Source organism: Citrus clementina, unplaced genomic scaffold, assembly GCF_000493195.1.
Source record: "Citrus clementina cultivar Clemenules unplaced genomic scaffold, Citrus_clementina_v1.0 scaffold_1, whole genome shotgun sequence".
Taxonomy (NCBI): Eukaryota; Viridiplantae; Streptophyta; class Magnoliopsida; order Sapindales; family Rutaceae; genus Citrus; species Citrus x clementina.
In genome coordinates this window covers 7,759,827-7,776,648 of record NW_006263303.1, presented here as the reverse complement: position 1 = coordinate 7,776,648, position 16,822 = coordinate 7,759,827, and the positions used below count along the sequence as shown (strand labels likewise).

At 39.2% G+C, this 16,822-nt stretch overlaps 4 protein-coding genes across 7 annotated transcripts; 1 reads left to right on the top strand and 3 right to left on the bottom strand.

The window, feature by feature from the left end:
* Window positions 1-62: 62 nt before the first annotated feature.
* On the bottom strand, window positions 63-4,022 carry LOC18055983 (receptor-like protein kinase 5). Its single transcript, XM_024177455.1, has 2 exons — window positions 908-4,022; window positions 63-809 (listed from the first exon to the last, which is right to left on the bottom strand). Exons 1-2 carry the CDS (start codon window positions 3,525-3,527, stop codon window positions 385-387), a joined length of 3,045 nt encoding a protein of 1,014 aa, XP_024033223.1. The 5' UTR covers window positions 3,528-4,022; the 3' UTR covers window positions 63-384.
* Window positions 4,023-7,266: 3,244 nt separating this feature from the next.
* Window positions 7,267-9,441, bottom strand: LOC18055982 (probable 3-hydroxyisobutyrate dehydrogenase-like 1, mitochondrial). Of its 2 annotated transcripts, none has more exons than XM_024177508.1 (2): window positions 8,181-9,441; window positions 7,267-7,724 (listed from the first exon to the last, which is right to left on the bottom strand). In XM_024177508.1, the coding sequence occupies exon 1, from the start codon at window positions 9,238-9,240 to the stop codon at window positions 8,185-8,187; it is 1,056 nt and encodes a 351-aa protein (XP_024033276.1). In that variant the 5' UTR covers window positions 9,241-9,441; the 3' UTR covers window positions 7,267-7,724; window positions 8,181-8,184. The 2 variants fall into 2 exon arrangements, with proteins under 2 accessions (XP_024033276.1, XP_006451305.1); XM_006451242.2 differs by having other exon boundaries at window positions 7,267-7,705.
* A 540-nt stretch (window positions 9,442-9,981) lies between these two features.
* On the bottom strand, window positions 9,982-12,130 carry LOC18055981 (mitochondrial import inner membrane translocase subunit TIM17-2). 2 transcript variants are annotated; one of them, XM_006451241.2, is made up of 2 exons: window positions 11,350-12,130; window positions 9,982-10,254 (listed from the first exon to the last, which is right to left on the bottom strand). In XM_006451241.2, exon 1 carries the CDS (start codon window positions 12,038-12,040, stop codon window positions 11,363-11,365), a length of 678 nt encoding a protein of 225 aa, XP_006451304.1. In that variant the 5' UTR covers window positions 12,041-12,130; the 3' UTR covers window positions 9,982-10,254; window positions 11,350-11,362. The 2 variants fall into 2 exon arrangements, with proteins under 2 accessions (XP_006451304.1, XP_006451303.1); XM_006451240.2 differs by having other exon boundaries at window positions 10,187-10,259.
* An 812-nt stretch (window positions 12,131-12,942) lies between these two features.
* Window positions 12,943-16,319, top strand: LOC18055980 (uncharacterized tRNA/rRNA methyltransferase Mmcs_4736). Of its 2 annotated transcripts, none has more exons than XM_006451238.2 (2): window positions 12,943-14,950; window positions 15,831-16,319. In XM_006451238.2, exon 1 carries the CDS (start codon window positions 13,186-13,188, stop codon window positions 14,947-14,949), a length of 1,764 nt encoding a protein of 587 aa, XP_006451301.1. In that variant the 5' UTR covers window positions 12,943-13,185; the 3' UTR covers window position 14,950; window positions 15,831-16,319. The 2 variants fall into 2 exon arrangements, with proteins under 2 accessions (XP_006451301.1, XP_006451302.1); XM_006451239.2 differs by having other exon boundaries at window positions 15,828-16,319.
* The last annotated feature ends 503 nt before the right edge of the window (window positions 16,320-16,822 follow it).

Below are 16,822 nucleotides of genomic sequence, written 5' to 3'. Positions count from 1 at the left end.
TCGTTAAAACTGATGCAAACTCAAGTCAATGTCTTTTGTTAACTGCTAAAGGGAAAAAGAGATTAGTACAAGAACAGATCATTGTGCATTAGTATTCGAAATTTGATCTTTGGATTGGTAATGATATAATGGGATTCAAAGAACATGCAAAGAAGTTTGGATTACTCGACTTATTAGTAATGGAGACTCTTTTTCTAAGTGTTGGGCAAAACACAAAATTCCGGCTGACGGGAGAAAGTGTGGAGTGGAGATGCTGCCAAGAACCTATTCCAAATTAAATTGATATTGCACACAGGCACATGCAGAGATGATATCATTTGCTTCTCGGGCGGATGATGGACACAGTTCTTATGGATTAACATGATCCCTAGCCCGTTTAGCAAATTACACTAAAGAAACCAAACAAGCATCGTCACTTTCAGACATTTTCTCACGCTTTGAATCCGTGAGGAGTGGAGTCACATGATCGTACTTTCTTCCACCATTCTTTTCCGTGGGAAAAATCGGATTATTGAGTAGGATTTGGAGAACCATCCTCATGTTTGGCCTCTCAGTAGGTAGCATGCTGGTGCAAATTACCCCGAGTTTGAAGACTCGAATCATTTCTTCCAAGAAGCAAGGTTCATCGATTTCCTTGTCCAAAGCATCAACTATAGGTTTGCCTTCCTGAATGTGACGCCATGCCCACTGAGCCAAGCATGTGTGCTCGTCACCATTGTTAGCTTCTTTTCCTGTTGTTAGTTCCAGAAGGATGACCCCAAAGCTATAAATATCCGTCTTTTCATTCACCTTTCTTGTTCGAGCATACTCTGCATCGCGAGTCAGAAGTACAGAAATTTAGATAAAACTCATCTGTTAACATAAAAAGAAGGAACTGAAATGAACATGTTTTTGCAAGATTCATCACCTGGAGCGATGTACCCACAAGAGCCAACCACGGTTGACATTGCTGCAAATTCTCCTTCTTCCTTGATCAAGATCTTAGCTACACCAAAATCAGCTATTTTTGCATTGAAGTTGTAATCTAACAGGATGTTACTTGATTTCAAGTCTCGATGGACAATGGTTGGTGAGCAGTCATGGTGCATGTAGCAAAGCCCCTGGGCAGCCCCCACCGCAATCTGCATCCTCCTTCGCCAGCTTAGGACTTCATCACGGGCTCTGCCTGAAAGAGATGATCGATTCTTCTTATGCAGCCATTGATCCAGGCTACGCTTTTCCATATACTCATAAACAAGAAGCTTCAAATTCTCACTGGAAATACAGCAAAGCAGTTTTACTATGTTCAGATGCCTGATTGTGCTCAGTATCTGGACTTCTGCTAGAAATTCTTTCTCGTGTTTTTGGTCTAACTTTCTGTCATTCCAAATCTTTTTCACTGCAACAACTTCAGCCGTGTGATTGATAGGAACACGGTATACTTTTCCGGACCCACCACTTCCAATCACATTTGATTCTGTCAGTTTTGGGAGAATGTCCGAGTCTCTGAAATTCAGCCTGTGGAATGAGGTGGTCTCTGTTGAAGTCAATTCATCTTTTCTCTTCTGATAAATTCTGATCATGTAAAAGAAAGATAGAAGTGCCACCAAAAAGACTGCGATCACAGAAACTATGATCACAGCAACATGTTGGGATGAACCCTTCTTTGATTTCCGCGGCACGAAAAAGCAGCTTTTCAGATTTACATTCGAGCTACTTGCACAGAGACCAGGATTATTCAAGAAACTACTGGCATATGCACGATTTTCAAACTGACTTGGGATTTCTCCCGTGAGGCGATTGGAAGACAGGTTGAGGGAGGTCAGCATCAGGCGGCCGATTTGTGGTGGAATTTTTCCAGAAAACTGGTTTTCTGACAAGTCCAAATCTTGAAGGACAGGTAGAAAGCCAATTTTCTCAGGAATTTCTCCAGAAAGCTGATTTCGGCTGAGATTCAGAGCAGTTAATGACTTCCATGAGATTATATCTAATGGAAGGGAGCCAGAGAGTTGGTTCTGATCAAGCAACAGGGTCGTTAAAGAAGGAAGAGCTGTCAATTCTCCAGGAATTGTACCATTAAAGAGGTTATTACTGGCCTGAAACACCACCAGATTCTTCGAAGAACTCACTCCAGTAGGAATTTTACCAGAAAACCTGTTGTTGCTAATCTCGAGCCGTGAGAGATTCCCTGACATTTTATCAGGAAGCTCACCTGTAAACAGATTGTCACTTATTAGCACCATCGACAGATTGAATCCCGTCCATAGCCCCGCAGGTATGTTTCCTGTAAAACTGTTGTTGTAGATTTTGACCATCAACAGACTGCTACAATTCCCAAGTGATTCCGGCAATTCTCCACTGAGATTATTATCCTGAGCTGCTATACCTGCCAACTTACCACCAGCACACAAGTGTTCAGGTAGGCTGCCCGTAAGGTTATTGACAGAGACCTCAAAATATTCCAGTGGTGAATACCGGCCAAAGTCTGGAGGCAAAGCACCTGATAGCATGTTGTTAAACAATCTGACATCTTTCAATGATGGAAGAAGCCCAATGCCTTCTGGGATTTCACCAGATAATTGATTGAACATCAAACTCAAGTTTAACAAATTCTCCAGCTTTCCGAAATCATTTGGTATTGCTCCTGTCAAATTGTTTGCGGAGAGATCAATGACTTTCAAATTCAATGACTCAACAGCTTGAGGAATCTCCCCAGATAACGAGTTACTGTAAAGATATACTTTACTCAAGTTCTTCAACTTGAACACACTGCTGGGTATGCTCCCGGTGAAATTATTAATCGACAAATCAAGAAACTCAAGAGCTAGCATGTCACCAATTGTTTCAGGAATTTCACCAATCAAATTTGTAGAAGCCATCCACAATTTCTTCAGCTTTTTCAATTGCGTGAAATTTGAAGGCAAGCTCGATGGCGAAAATTCTGTGTTGTATGCCAATTCTAATGCTTCAAGATTCTGGAGATTGCCAATTTCAGCTGGGATAGAACCATTGAACTGATTCACAACGAGGTTAAGTTGCCTAAGCTCAGTTAGTCGTCCAATACTTGCAGGGATTTTCCCCGACATGTTATTGGCGGTAAGATAGAGGAACTTCAGCCGAGACAAACGATCAATATCCTCAGGAATGGGGCCAATGAAGTAGTTCTGAGAGAGGTCCAAGTACTCGAGCTTAGAACAGTTGTAGAGAACCCTCGGAAATTGGCTTATGATATAGTTGAACTGCAGGTCCAGGATCGTGAGGTTCCTGAGGTCACAGATGAATGGCGGGAATGTTCCATTCATGTTCATGTTGGTGAGGTGCAGTTCAGTGACAGAACCATCAGTGCAGGCGATCTCAGGCCAGGTGCAGTGCGATGAGTTTGTTGTGGCCCAGTGGCTAATGGGTGGTGGATTTTGCCAGTGTTGCTTTAGTTTCAGTAGGACTGCGTGTTCTCGATCATAGAGTTGGGAGTTTGCACGGCCGAAAAAGAAGAGAAGAAGGGTGCTGAGTAGGATTTGGAGAGACGTTGTTGGGGCTGTTTTCGACATTTTCAAAGGGGTTAGTGGTGCTCGAACTGGGCTAATGCGGATGCAATACGAGGTTTGTTTATTCTGAGAATACGGCCAATACAATTACATTGAACTGCAGAAACCAGCGGCAACCATTCACATTGATTCTTGATATTCTTGGAGTGTGACAAACGGGTTTGGCAATTCCTGAAAAGGATGGTCAACCTCCTTTTCCTGGAAAAAGAAAAACGAAAACGAAAAGATAATAATGATAATTCAATAACCAACATGACATTGACATGATTCTCCTGTTAGCCGCCTGAATTCCGCCAATGCCTTGCTTCTTTATTGGCAGTGTTCTGCTTTAACTGCTTTTGAAAGAGCAGCTTCATGGAAAGACGCCTTTGTTGAATGAAGACTGGCAAAACGTGAGACAAAGCAGATGTGGGAGACTTTGAATGTTATGTCATTTATTCATTACGCACTTCAAGGTGGAAATTTTGCGAGTCTTGACGTCGTGTCGTGTTAGTTATCGCAACTTTTTCGTTGACTAGTCGCCTCAATGGAAATTTCTCCTTCAATTCTCTGACTTTTCCTGATAAATGTTCGAAACTTGGATCCGATTATGGGTACCGTATTTCACCGTCTAAGTATTAGCGTTGGTTGATAAAAAAAAGTCTACAAAAAATTAATAAACATTTGACAATCTAAGGCTGTTTTGATGAAATACCACTGCCGTCGTCACAGCTTAAACACAGATATATTTACTCATTTTCAAACAGTATTTGAGATGAAACTCATTATTAAGCTAATCTCACACATTTTTATAAGAAACTTTATCAATAATAATAATAATAATAGAGCTACAAAACATTTTATATAAATAAATGTGTATAAATTAATAAAGGACGAAGAAATTAATTATATAAAACTATCATAAAACTTACGTAACTAAAAAAAATAATTATTATCATTTTTGGAAAAAAAAAAGCTTCCTGTCATATCAATTAAGAATATTAATTTATACAGATGTATTTGTAGCTCGTGTTATTCTTTTTTGGTTTTTAGAATTCTGACATCACAAGTGATGTGACCTGTACTTTTTAAATTTCACAAAATTAAACTTAATGAAATCCGTACATGTCAAACTTCTCTTGAATTGGATTTCTGTACCTTACATTTCATGTAAGGTACATTGGCACAAATTAAGCTGCGGGTCACACTTGGACTCACATCCAATAGAGATGATTGTACCTTACATTAAATATAAAGTAGTAACTCTCCTCTTGAACCTGTTTGTCTTTCCTATAATTTATGAAAAATTTATGAATATAACTATAAAAATTTAGTAAATTATAAAAATAACCACATAATTTTTTTTATTAAAACTAGACAAACACCAAAATTTTGAATCAAACTATCCCTGTCATTCTCACCCAAGCTCATCGAAATCTCTCACCTATCGCCGACAGTGTAGAATAACATCAAAGTCTATCATCGGCGGCCAATCTCACCGAAATCACGTCCAACAACATCAATTCCATCGAAATCAAATCCAATAGCAGTGTAAAGACCTTTGAAATTAACAATTGAAATTCAAAAATCCTAAATTAACAATTTCAAATAAGTACTTTATTTTATCTTTGTATTGTGTTGTGGTTGTGTGTTGCTGTTGTTGTGGTAGTGGTGGTGGATTGAGTATTTGTTGATGTATATCATGACATTTTTATAATTAAAAAAATAATAATTATTCCTTTTTAAAAATCTCTACCTACCTATTAAATTTGTAGAAGGCTGAGGCAATGATTGAGATGATCCAACGTAGAGCAGCTACATTAACCGTTAAATGCATGTTAAATTTTTTTAAAATAATTGTAACAATATGTATCCAACAGTTGATATGGCTGCTCTACGTTGGAGATGTTTCAAGGTAGCCAGTCCCTTTGTTGAAACCTATCTGTAGCCCTTATTATTTTTTGCGTTTCTAGAATTCTAACAACACAGGCGATGTGATGTGTACTTTTCAAATTTTCACAAAATTCAACGTCATGTATCTGTACACGACAAAGCTCTCTTAAACTTAGTCTATAAATTTCACAAAATTATAGGTCTTACTAAGTTACTATTTGTGTGAGTTACAGCGGCACTAATCCCACTGTCATGTTACTAACTTTAGTTTTTTTGCAAGATTATAAGTTACACAAGTTATAAGTTAGCAAAACCCTTAATTTATTTGATAATTTCATGATCCGTCCGTTCACAGAGGTTTCCTATCTAAAGAAACTGGTAACTTGCCCAAATTCTGAAGGAACCAACCTGGTATATTATAAAGTTGACCCAATTTCACTTCTGACAATACCATAAATTATAAAATAATTCCAAATGTTAAATTAACCAGAATTCCAATCTGTTCTAGATCAGATCCACTACGAAATGTAGTATTTTTGAACAAGTCTACAATTATAATTATACTTACTAATAATAAGGCAACCAATCTTTAAAGAGAATCCGTTCCACTTGGGTCCACTCTGAAGAACCAAATTCAAGCTCAGTACCTCAGCCTATCATTCTCATCCAACCCCACTTGACCCACAGAGAAACTTCTATATCTAGAAGCTACATCTAGAAGGACACAATACAAAAATCACTGGCTGCCACTTTTCTTCGTAGACCCCACAGTGCCCACACCCCACCCCCCGCGCGACCAAACTTGGTAATTTCTATCAAAACTCGGAGTCAGAGTCCATTCTGCACCTAAAATACAAAGCCAAGCAATTGCACGAGCTAAGAGAATGGGAACTGAATGAGCAAGAAACTGAGGTGAAATGTTCCTTCGAGAAAATTGAAACAAAGAAAAAAATCTCGTACTGGTATACTCGAAATTAGAGTCACGAAGAAAGGCCCTTGGAAAAATTTTGCACGTTTCTTGAGAAGAATAAACTTATGGGGCAATGAGAACTCCGATATTTAGTCCCATACATCTTACTTTCACAAGGTGAGAGGAGACTAATGAAATAACTTGTACAAAACTGAATAAATATTAAAATATTCCGCGATATTGTGAGCAAAGAACATCTCTATCAACATGGTGCGCCATTTCATCAAGTTGCAAGCATATCTTCACATTTGGTCCATTAAAGGGGTGGAAGTATATGGTCACAGCAGAAGCAAAGGCTCTACTGGCTAGTGGGTATGCCACTTACCCTTTGTAGGTCAACGTAGAATGGGAAAATTTTATTCAGCTTTATATCTTTATTTCAGGGTAATTGGTCTATATACTTTTCGGATCAAGTGGGATTGAGATGAGGTGAAAGCGAAGACAGAATGAAGGGACAAAACCTAGGCAATCCACACCTAGAATTCCCACTGAATCACACTTGGGAAGAGAGTCATAAACTTGAATAAAACTATAATATCCTCTTTTAGTAATGTAATTGATAGATTATATATACGCAAAGAAGATGTCAGTTATCCTAAACTTATGCAGGAGGAAGATTTGAAAACTATAAGCCTTTGACTTGGAAACATTAAAGATCAAAGAAGAAACTACAATACTGAAAAGAGAGATGGACAGTGCTAAAACTCCTTCAAGATACTATGTAGCCCAACGTATCGAACAGCAACATTTTTTACTCCAAACTCCCAATGGCACATAAAATAAAATATTTGAATTGACTTTAATTGACTAAGTTAAGTTCAAAATAAGCCCTTCTTGATTTTTGATAGGAAGCAACCACGAAAAAAAAAAAATAGTAACAGCAACAAATTGGAGTCACTGAAAAGAACCAGTCCCTAAAAGATGGATAAAAAGTTGACCTCTTTTGACTTTTATCAGATGAAGATTAAACTTCTTCCAAAATACAGTAACGCTTTCAGCAATACAAGGTTTTAATGTCTAATGCTCTTTCACAGACAGCAAGCTAATGATACTCCTACTGAGGCCAATAGCTTATATAACCATATTTAGTGTTATGGTCTCAAACATCCTTTGACCTAAACTTCCACTGACAAATTCTGTTTCAAAGAATACAATTGGAATGAGATCGCCACCTTAATTGAGTGGTCACACCTCTCCACTGCCAACTTTGAAGAGAGAGGTTCAAGTCTCCCCATGGTCAGTGGCATTAGATTTCTCCCTTTTTGGGAGCCCTTGGGCCTAGAAGTCTGGACTGCCGTGCCATATTAGAGTTGATCTAGGCAGAGGTCTCAGCAAATACCTGACCAAATTTATCAATCCCAAGGAAATTTATGTGAGTATGTGATAGACAAATGAGTCTACATAACCAATTAATTATATATAAGAATTTTGAAGTCCCACAATCATTGCAATCTCAAACACACTGTCTAAGTTAAAAAGGAAAAAAAAAAAAAAGCAAAGCTAAATTTCTTAGCATTATTTTGAAGTTATTCATCTCATAAATTGATGGCTAATCATCCAAACTAACACATGCAGAGACTGATAAACAAGATAAATTAACTACTAGGACAGAATGTAATACAACTGTCATGCTAGAGACTTCAGGCTTCTTGAATTTTTCCATTTCCATAAACACTAAACCATAATTTACCAGTATTATATACCAAACAGAAAAATAACAAACAACAGCAACATATTGCAGGTATCGACACAACAATGGATGAAAGATCAATGTCAGTAATTAAAATGCTTGTTGGTACATATAAAAAAATTACCAATCTAAGCTGACGGCTTGGACGCGACAGCATTATCAAGACGAACATTATTAAGCCTCTCGAGAGCCAAAATCAATGCTTGAGTACCCAAATTGCCTTCCCCGTGAGCCTTGAGTGACAAGTAAAGCTGCTGAGCCAGAGCCACGCCAGGTAAAGCAAGCCCCATATTCTGACACTCTTTTAAACAAATCCCCAAATCTTTCACAAAATGATTCACATAAAAACCCGGCTCAAAATCTCTCTTTAGTATCCTACTCCCGTACAAGTCCAGCGACTTGGAACCTGCAGCTCCCGTTGATATGGCGTTTAAAAATAATTCCACATTTAGCCCTGCCTTGTGAGCATAAACCATTCCCTCCACTAATCCAACCATCGTAGAAGCGATCGTGATTTGATTCGCCAGCTTCGCGAATTGTCCTTTCCCACTGCCACCCATGTAATTAACTTTCCCCATGAGGGCAAAAAGGGGATTTAACTTTTGAACTACGGATTCGTCCCCTCCGGCGAATATAGCGAGGGTTCCGGTTTTGGCGCCGCGGTCACCGCCGGACACAGGGGCGTCGATGGCGGAGCAGTTTTTGGAGGAGGCGGCGGCGGATAACTCGGAGGCGAGGGAGGGTTCGGAGGTGGTCATGTCGACGATGATTCCACCGGGACGAAGGCCAGAGAGGGCGCCGGAAGAGGGGTGGAGGAGGACGTGGCGGACGTCGGAAGGGTAGCCGACTATGGAGAAAACGACGTCGGATTGGGAAGCGAGCGAATGGGGGGAGTCGGCGAGGTGGGCACCGATGTCGAGGAGAGGCTGGGCCTTGGAGAGGGTGCGGTTGAAGACGGTGACGGTGTAGCCGGCGTTGAGTAAGTGGGCGCACATGGATCGACCCATGACGCCTGTGCCGATCCAGCCGACGCGGGTGTTGGTGGGGCAGACGGGATCGGTGGATGCGACGGTGGCCATTGAGCGGCGGCGGAGGAGGAGAGTCACGAGTGAAGAAACTGAGAGGGAGTAAGAGTGAGCCGTGCGGGAGCGCAGTACCAGTAGGAGTGGCAGTAGCGGTGGCATGGTCAACGCTCGGCGAATGGAATATCAAATATCATATTATCCAGATTGGGTAACGCCGTAATTTTATTCAAAATCGAGGTCATTTTGGGCAAGACATCTGGATATTGGTTACTGCCTTAGTTTTTACTTTACAGGCTGGTTCTGCAAGGTACAAACACTGGTGAGCCCTGATCACCTTGCAATTGTAATTGGGCGCTGCTAAGTTTCATTCACTCTGTGGCAGTGAAAATATCTCGTCGTTGTGAACTTTTTCGCTTCCTATTTTATTTTTTTTCCCCTTTTTCTCTTTGGTTTAAAATTTGTATAATAAGTCATTCCAAAAACTGTGAAAAGTTGTAGGGATGGAACTGATTCATTAGCCAGCAACTCATTAGTCAATGTCATGCCCGCATAGAAACTTACAAAACAATTCAGAACTTGATATGGAAGAAAAAGATACCGTTGTATATTCATTTGCAGCTAAACTAGGATAGAATAGTATGAATTTCCAGTCTCTACATAACAATTTCAACATTCCATGACATCATTCCAGCTAAATTTTCAAAAGAGAATAGAAGCTTTTGTAACTGTGATTCTTTTAAGAAGATACCTGTTTCTACTGATACAAATATGTGTAGAATGAACTTAATTCGAGGGAGGGTACAACCGTGCCATAAACAAACCAGTGCGTCTAGAAAATCTCTTGTTTAACCAATGTGGCGTATGCAAGAATGTGAATCTCATTTGCAGCTCATGCTTATAAGCAACTCACCTAAGTTTCACCACCGCTAGATATAAACAATCACGACATTGACGGTACATGATTCCATGAAGAAACCATGATTCTAAACTTCCATTACAGTACAAGGAAACCGAGAAATGATATTTTATTGGTGACAATTTAAATGCACCACTAACAAAACCGCGAGGACCTTTTATTTGGTTAGACAGGAAAATGGTAAATCCATTGGTACCCAAAAAGCCTGTGCCACAACCTGGAACAGGGTCCTTTCATTCCCACACCCCCAGAATCCTCTGCCCTGAAAAAAACAATTTAGGAATGGCACTACAAGCCAATTCAACATATTTATATGTTCATATGCTCAAAATAAAAGCATAATCATTGTAGCAAATACTATTTACTAGTCAAACATATTCTTAAGTTGAATGCTAAAAAAATGCTCCATGATTGAAAATCAAACTTGCATCAAATCCAACAAACAGCAATAAAATATTTCCACTTAATGCTAATAAGTTGCATAAACACATGATAAAGAAAGAATAAGTTGTTGTCTAGATTTTTTTTTTTAAAAAAAAGAATCCTAGAAAGGGTTAAAAGATACAAACTCCGTAACTTTAACAAAGAGTACTAACTTCACCAACATTAAATGTCGCATAAAAAGGACGTCAAAATTATCAGAATTCAAGCATGGCTAAGATGGTAACAATGCCAGAGATGCACAGAGACAGATGAATAGAACAGAATAACCTTCGGTCTTCAGAGATACAGAAAACACCTTTAAGATAACGGAGCAAATGAAAAGATATAGAGTAGCCTTACCTCCATCGTTTGACAGAAAACATAACATATACAAACATGTTCACATAACCTGATATGTGAAAGCAAGACCATCATGTTTTCACAGAATTCAATTTCTTCAAAAACTGCTTCAATTTCAAAATATTCCAGGCAACTACACCATTAAAACCATAAAATTTAGCTTCACTTTTTCACATTTTACTTGCTAATGGAATAAAGGACGGCAAAACTCACATCATGATAAAAATTAAAAATGAACAAAAGAAACCAAGAAACTGAGTTTCTGATATGCATTCTTGACTTCAGAATAAGAAACACTCAGCTGCAGAAAGCTCAAAACTTAAAACTCAAATAGAGCATTAAGCATAAACTCGGTCAAAATTGAGCTCAAAATTATAGATTCCATCTGAATTATTATACAACGATGCAACTATATATCAATTATCATTTGGAAGAAACAAATATCAAAACAATGAAAAGGAATCGCATACAATCATTCATTGGTCAAACACATAAACACTGCGTGATCACACATTCTAACAAGCAACTGTAGCTAAAAATTAAAATTTTAATCTCTTCAATTTTAAGACCTCATGTTTCGATTCACTTGTACTCAAAAGAGGGCACCGGAGGCGCATCAAAACTCTCCAAAATCTCCGTCTTGCTTCCACCGCTTGTGGCCGGTTCCTTCTTTTGACCTCCACCAAACCACCCCCCGAACCAACTGGAATCGGAATCTGAAGAACCTGATTCTGCTACCTGTACGGGATTCCCCGGCAAGCCAGCAGGAATACCGGGAGGCCCACCACCAACCATCCCGGGAACCGGCTCCGGCTCATCAATCATAATCGGTATATTCTGCGGCCCGCTGAGGACTTTATTGAGCATGATCCCTGCTCCTTCTATTAAAGCTAAGAGAACGCCACCAAATACAGCGGATCGAGCGGAGGCGCCAAGACCCTGGCGCATGGAGAGAAAGCCACCTGTGGCGGCGCCGGCGAAGATGGAGTTCCAGGGGTCCTCTTTCTGGCGGAGGTAGACCATGGAGCAGTCGAAGGTCGAGAAAAGGCCGCCCCACACTGCGAAGCTTCCGCCGACGCGGGGCGCGTTCATACGGACGGCTTGGGTGCCGCCGAGGAGGCGGGTGCCGCTGGGTGAGTTGTAGATGCCCTTGAGAAAGTGAAAAGCCGAGCCGCCAACGGCGCCCATGCCGAACGCGCCGCCGACGTCGTCGAGGATCCGGTCGGGGCAGGGTTCGCGGGACGTCTCAGGAGTTCCCATCTAAGACGGAGACTTTTTCTTTGTTTTGTTTGTGTTTGTGTTTTGTTAAGGGAGTCGGAGATTTTTGAGGGGTTTTGGGTCTCGGCACAAAACTAGGTTTTGTTTTTGTATTTCTCCACCTTCGTTTAGGGGAAAGGGAGTTGGGCCGTTAGTTTCGAGTGAATTGACGTAAAAGTCCTTGGAACACAATTTTTTAAAAATTAAAATTATTAGTGTTTGTGTCTAGAAAAACTGATTAGTTTTAATGAGATCTGTTCATAGTAATGAATCCAATTTTTTTGCTTTTAAAAGTCAATTAATAGCAACATACTATTAAATTTTGTGCAAAATAATATCTCGTAAATTTTAGAGAAAGGTCCTCCTTAAACTATGAAAGAAAAAAAGTAAAACTAATCTAATTTGCACGAACAAATTATTTCTCAATTGAGTTTGAGAAATTTATATAATTTTAATAAATATAATTAAAAAAATAGAAAAAAAACCAATTTGATATGATTTTAAGGAAATTTTATTCAAATTAAGTCTCTCACCTTAAAAAAATTTAATAATGTGTATGATTTTTATTGACCTTAATATACTAAGATAAATTAGATTGAATTTGAGAAGGTCGCGTTAACTTATTCTAAAAATAAGAATAAAATTAATTTATATATGTTTTAGTTTGAATTTTAATAAATTCATTAATTTTAAGATAAACATTTTTTAATTCAACTTATAAGGGACATTTTATAAATAAATTAAAAAAAAACTTATAAGGGATATAAGTGGTAATAACTCAACAATGCTCAGGCGGTTTGGCGAATTCAAGCGCCAACGGCGCATTCCGTTAACACCCACATGACAGGATATCAATACCACTTCGCCACCACACGACGTCGTTTTATTTATTTCCACTTATCGTCCACACCACGCTCCTAAAACGAAATCCTCCAATTTATTTTTCTGAAACAGACAAGAACAGATTGGGACTGCGAGAAAAGACTCTTACCGATTCATGGGCTGTAGATAAGAATCTGGGTATTGCTTGCAAAGGCCTTTGGTTACAATCCAGGTATATTCTTATATTCATCAGCCGCTGCTTCAAGTTGATTCATTTGTTTTATAACTAAAAAGTACAAAGCTTATCCATTATCTCTTTGTGCACAATGTACTCTAATTTAACAAGTAGCCAAGCACTGTCCTTGGCAACTAGAATTTCTTCCGAACCCACCAGATTTTTTAAATATATTTACACAAAGTCTCAATCTTTACCAATGGGGTCTGTTTCGAAACCTCCATTGAACCCTTCTTTTATCAGCTTCTCTCGGAATGGTCACATCAGAAGTTTAGGATTCTCAAAATCCACAAATTTTTCATTAGTATTTTGTAATAAGTCGATGCAAATGGGCGTTTTAGAGAAGCCAAGAAGAGTGTCAAGTGTGATGAGAGTGAAATGTGCTGTTCAATGTTGTGATTTGATTAGAGGGAGGGGCTTTTCGAGTTTGAGTTCGGTGAGAGTTGATGAAAGAAGTCCTGTGTTGAGAGCTGGAAGACCACTTGCTTCATTGAAATCAAACAAAGTTAAGGAGGCAAAACGGTTGGGGAAGGTGATAAGTGCTGAGGCTAGTCGTTCATCGTGGGAGGCATCAGCCGAAAGATTAGAAGATGTGAGTAGTAGTCATTCCTCTTGGGAGGAATCGGCCAAAAGGTTGGAGAAAGTAACAACTACAAATATTGGCCGCTCTTTGGAGGAATCGACTAAAACCTTTTCCAGGACAGAAGAACATAGAGAAAGGGTTGTAGATATGTCAACAGGTCACCAAAATGTTTACGCTAAAAACCAGGGAACTGCAGAAGAAGAAGGAGAAGAAATGGAGGCTGTTAGTGATTCAAAATGGAATAAGCGTAGGAATAGTTTCAGACGGGACGTCAAAGCCAGGACAGAGAAACCAGAATATCAAAGGTGGAATAGGCAGGAAAACTCTGGAAGAACTACATGGAAAGAGGCTGCTCCATCGACTGTACCTAAGATGGTTGGTGAAGGGTTATATGGAGTAGGGCCAGTTCTAGCTGCGTTGTCAGCAAAAACAAGAGAATTCTATGCACTCTATGTTCAAGAAGGATTGTCTTTAAGCAGTAACAATAGAAAGAAGAAGGACAAGAAAGGGTATGAGAAGGTATTGAAGATGGCTGAAAATATGGGAATCAGCATAAAGGAAACCTCAAAGCATGATCTCAATATGGTTGTTGGTAATCGCCCTCATCAGGGTCTTGTTCTTGACGCATCTCCATTGGAGATGGTCAAAATAAAAGAATTGGACCCTATTTCGGCTGATGAAGATCAAGCCTCTCTTTGGGTAGCACTGGATGAGGTGACAGATCCTCAAAATTTGGGGGCCATCATTAGGTCTGCTTACTTCTTTGGAGCTTCAGGGGTGGTTTTGTGTGCAAAAAATTCAGCACCATTGAGTGGTGTTGTGAGCAAGGCTAGTGCAGGGTCACTTGAATTGGTGGAGCTGAGGTACTGTAACAATATGATGCAGTTCTTGGTATCATCAGCTGAAAATGGCTGGCGAGTCCTTGGCGGTTCAGTTTCTTCAAAAGCAGTTCCCTTGAATGAGATTCCTCCTGGTCAGCCAACTATTCTAGTTTTGGGCAGTGAGGGCACAGGATTGAGGCCTTTGGTGGAGAGATCATGTACACATTTGGTTAGGATCCCTGGAAACATTCCAGTTGATGTAACTGCTGGAGAAATTGATGATGTGGATGCTAATGGAAATCATGGGTCAGCAGAACAGTTCCAGTCATTTATGGCTGTGGAGAGCTTGAATGTCAGTGTTGCTGCTGGTGTGCTGCTTCACCACTTAGTTGGGCACCAGGTCAGTAATAACAGCCACATAGAGGATAGTTCGACTGCAACAGTTGATTAAGGTAACAAGCCGCTATCTTGAAATTTCGTCTCAGGCCACTTATAGAATTAGGTTTAACTATCCTCTTTATTCCTCTAACATAAATGGATTTCGCATATTTTAGCAACATTTGTGGGATTTCCTTCAACTTGACATGCAAATGGTCTCTTTGATGATAAGGAATTCGTGTTCCCGGCTGGGAATTTATTGCATTAAGAGTTTTGTTTCTTGGTTATTCACTTTCTGCTTTAATTTTTGTGATGTCTTTCATTTTCCTGAAACTTAACCCAGAAGTTTTGGTCATCATCAGAGAGGATTTCCTTAATTGCAAGGATAGGTTTACGAGTTTGATTGGCTCCGTAATTTCTCTGTCAATTATTTAATAGGTCAAATGAATGAAAAAACCTAGTCCCCGAGGGATATAAGCAAATGAATAAAAGCCAAATCAAATCAATCATACATCTAATAGCTACTAGTCAGTAAACAGTACATGAATTTATCATAGCAGATATTTTATTAAAATTGGGGTTTCATTTACTAATGTTGGCAGTGTGTGGTTTCTTTTCTTCACCAGTCTGTATATGTATGGATGTCTATAAGTAACTCTCACTTCTCTCCCTCTCTTTTGCTAAAAGACCAAATTTGGACACTCAGATAATTATTAAATTGTGGTGATTAAAGGACTGTGACATTTTATATTTTCATTTCATAGTTATATTTCTCTGGTGTTTATATCAAGATTCTTGTTTTGTGTCACATCATTTATAATCTCAATTTCATCATCGTCTACATGTAAATATTTTCTCCAAGAATTGTTTTTCTCCTCTCATTTGTGAAAACAAACACCAAGAGATCACAACCATTATGATATCATGCTTCCATTGTCTTGTTGAATTTAGAAGCAGGGGAGCGGGGAAGAAAAGAATCACAATTTGTGGTTCATGCTGCTGGATGCAAAAATTGGGCAGGGTCTAAAATGATTCACTGAGCTTTTGCAAATTGCGACGAAACAGGAGCTAGATTCTCAGGGATATGGTAAGTCGTTTATTGAGAACGCAAGGAGAGCCGGTTTGGGACAACTGTGCAGTATGGCTCAAAGTTTCAACAGGCTGAAGGATGCCCATTCATTCAGAACTCTCCCAAATCTTGGGGAAGGGGAAGAGGTTGCTTCCATATATTATATCATATACCCCCTTCTATAGTGATCATTTAAATTTTTTAACTAAAACTGTTTTAAATTTCTTAATTATCCCACAGAAAATGAAGTCTGAGGAGCTGTTTAACAAAAATCTATCTTTTCCAAGGCCGCAATTCCGCTCTCCTTTGTATTTTTTATCAACTCATTAGAAATAAAAGCAACTACACCTGTGCTGTGTAAGATTTCATTAGGCAGGCGATTATGAAAAACCAGGAAAATGAACAAGCATGCAGTTAAGAAAAAAAAAATGTTAACACAGGTTTGGAAAATCATAAAATTCATTATTTAAGTCAGTAATAGTATAATACTACATGTTACAACTAATATCAAAGAGACCTCATGCCTGATGAACAGTAAAATTCATGTCTTCGTTGCCTAAAGGTATATAAATAGGGGTCTTCATTCACCTTCTTCTTCTTCTTCTTCTAATTGGCTCATAAGCTCCGGGAACTTGTCAGAAATTGCCTTGATCCAACCAAGATATGGGAGTTTCGAGTGTCTGCAGGTCGAGTTAAGTAATGACTATACCTACTACCTCTGAGGGGTCGACCTTATTTACCTCGGGAGATCCGTCCCATTCAATTCAAAATAGAATGAGCACCTAGGACTGAGGGGAATGGAATGTCGATCACATGATGAGATGATCTTTTAATACGAGGGTAGTGACTGGTTTGTACGAATTTTCATTATTTGGTA

Bases quoted from the DNA above. Each gene is read 5' to 3' on its own strand.
- LOC18055981 (XM_006451241.2), bottom strand. From the start codon at position 12,040: ATGGGAACTCCTGAGACGTCCCGCGAACCCTGCCCCGACCGGATCCTC.
- LOC18055983 (XM_024177455.1), bottom strand. From the start codon at position 3,527: ATGTCGAAAACAGCCCCAACAACGTCTCTCCAAATCCTACTCAGCACC. The intron at 810-907 runs GTGATGAATCTT...CTCGCGATGCAG, and splicing joins TTGTGGGTACATCGCTCCAG to AGTATGCTCGAACAAGAAAG.
- LOC18055982 (XM_024177508.1), bottom strand. From the start codon at position 9,240: ATGCCACCGCTACTGCCACTCCTACTGGTACTGCGCTCCCGCACGGCT.
- LOC18055980 (XM_006451238.2), top strand. From the start codon at position 13,186: ATGTACTCTAATTTAACAAGTAGCCAAGCACTGTCCTTGGCAACTAGA.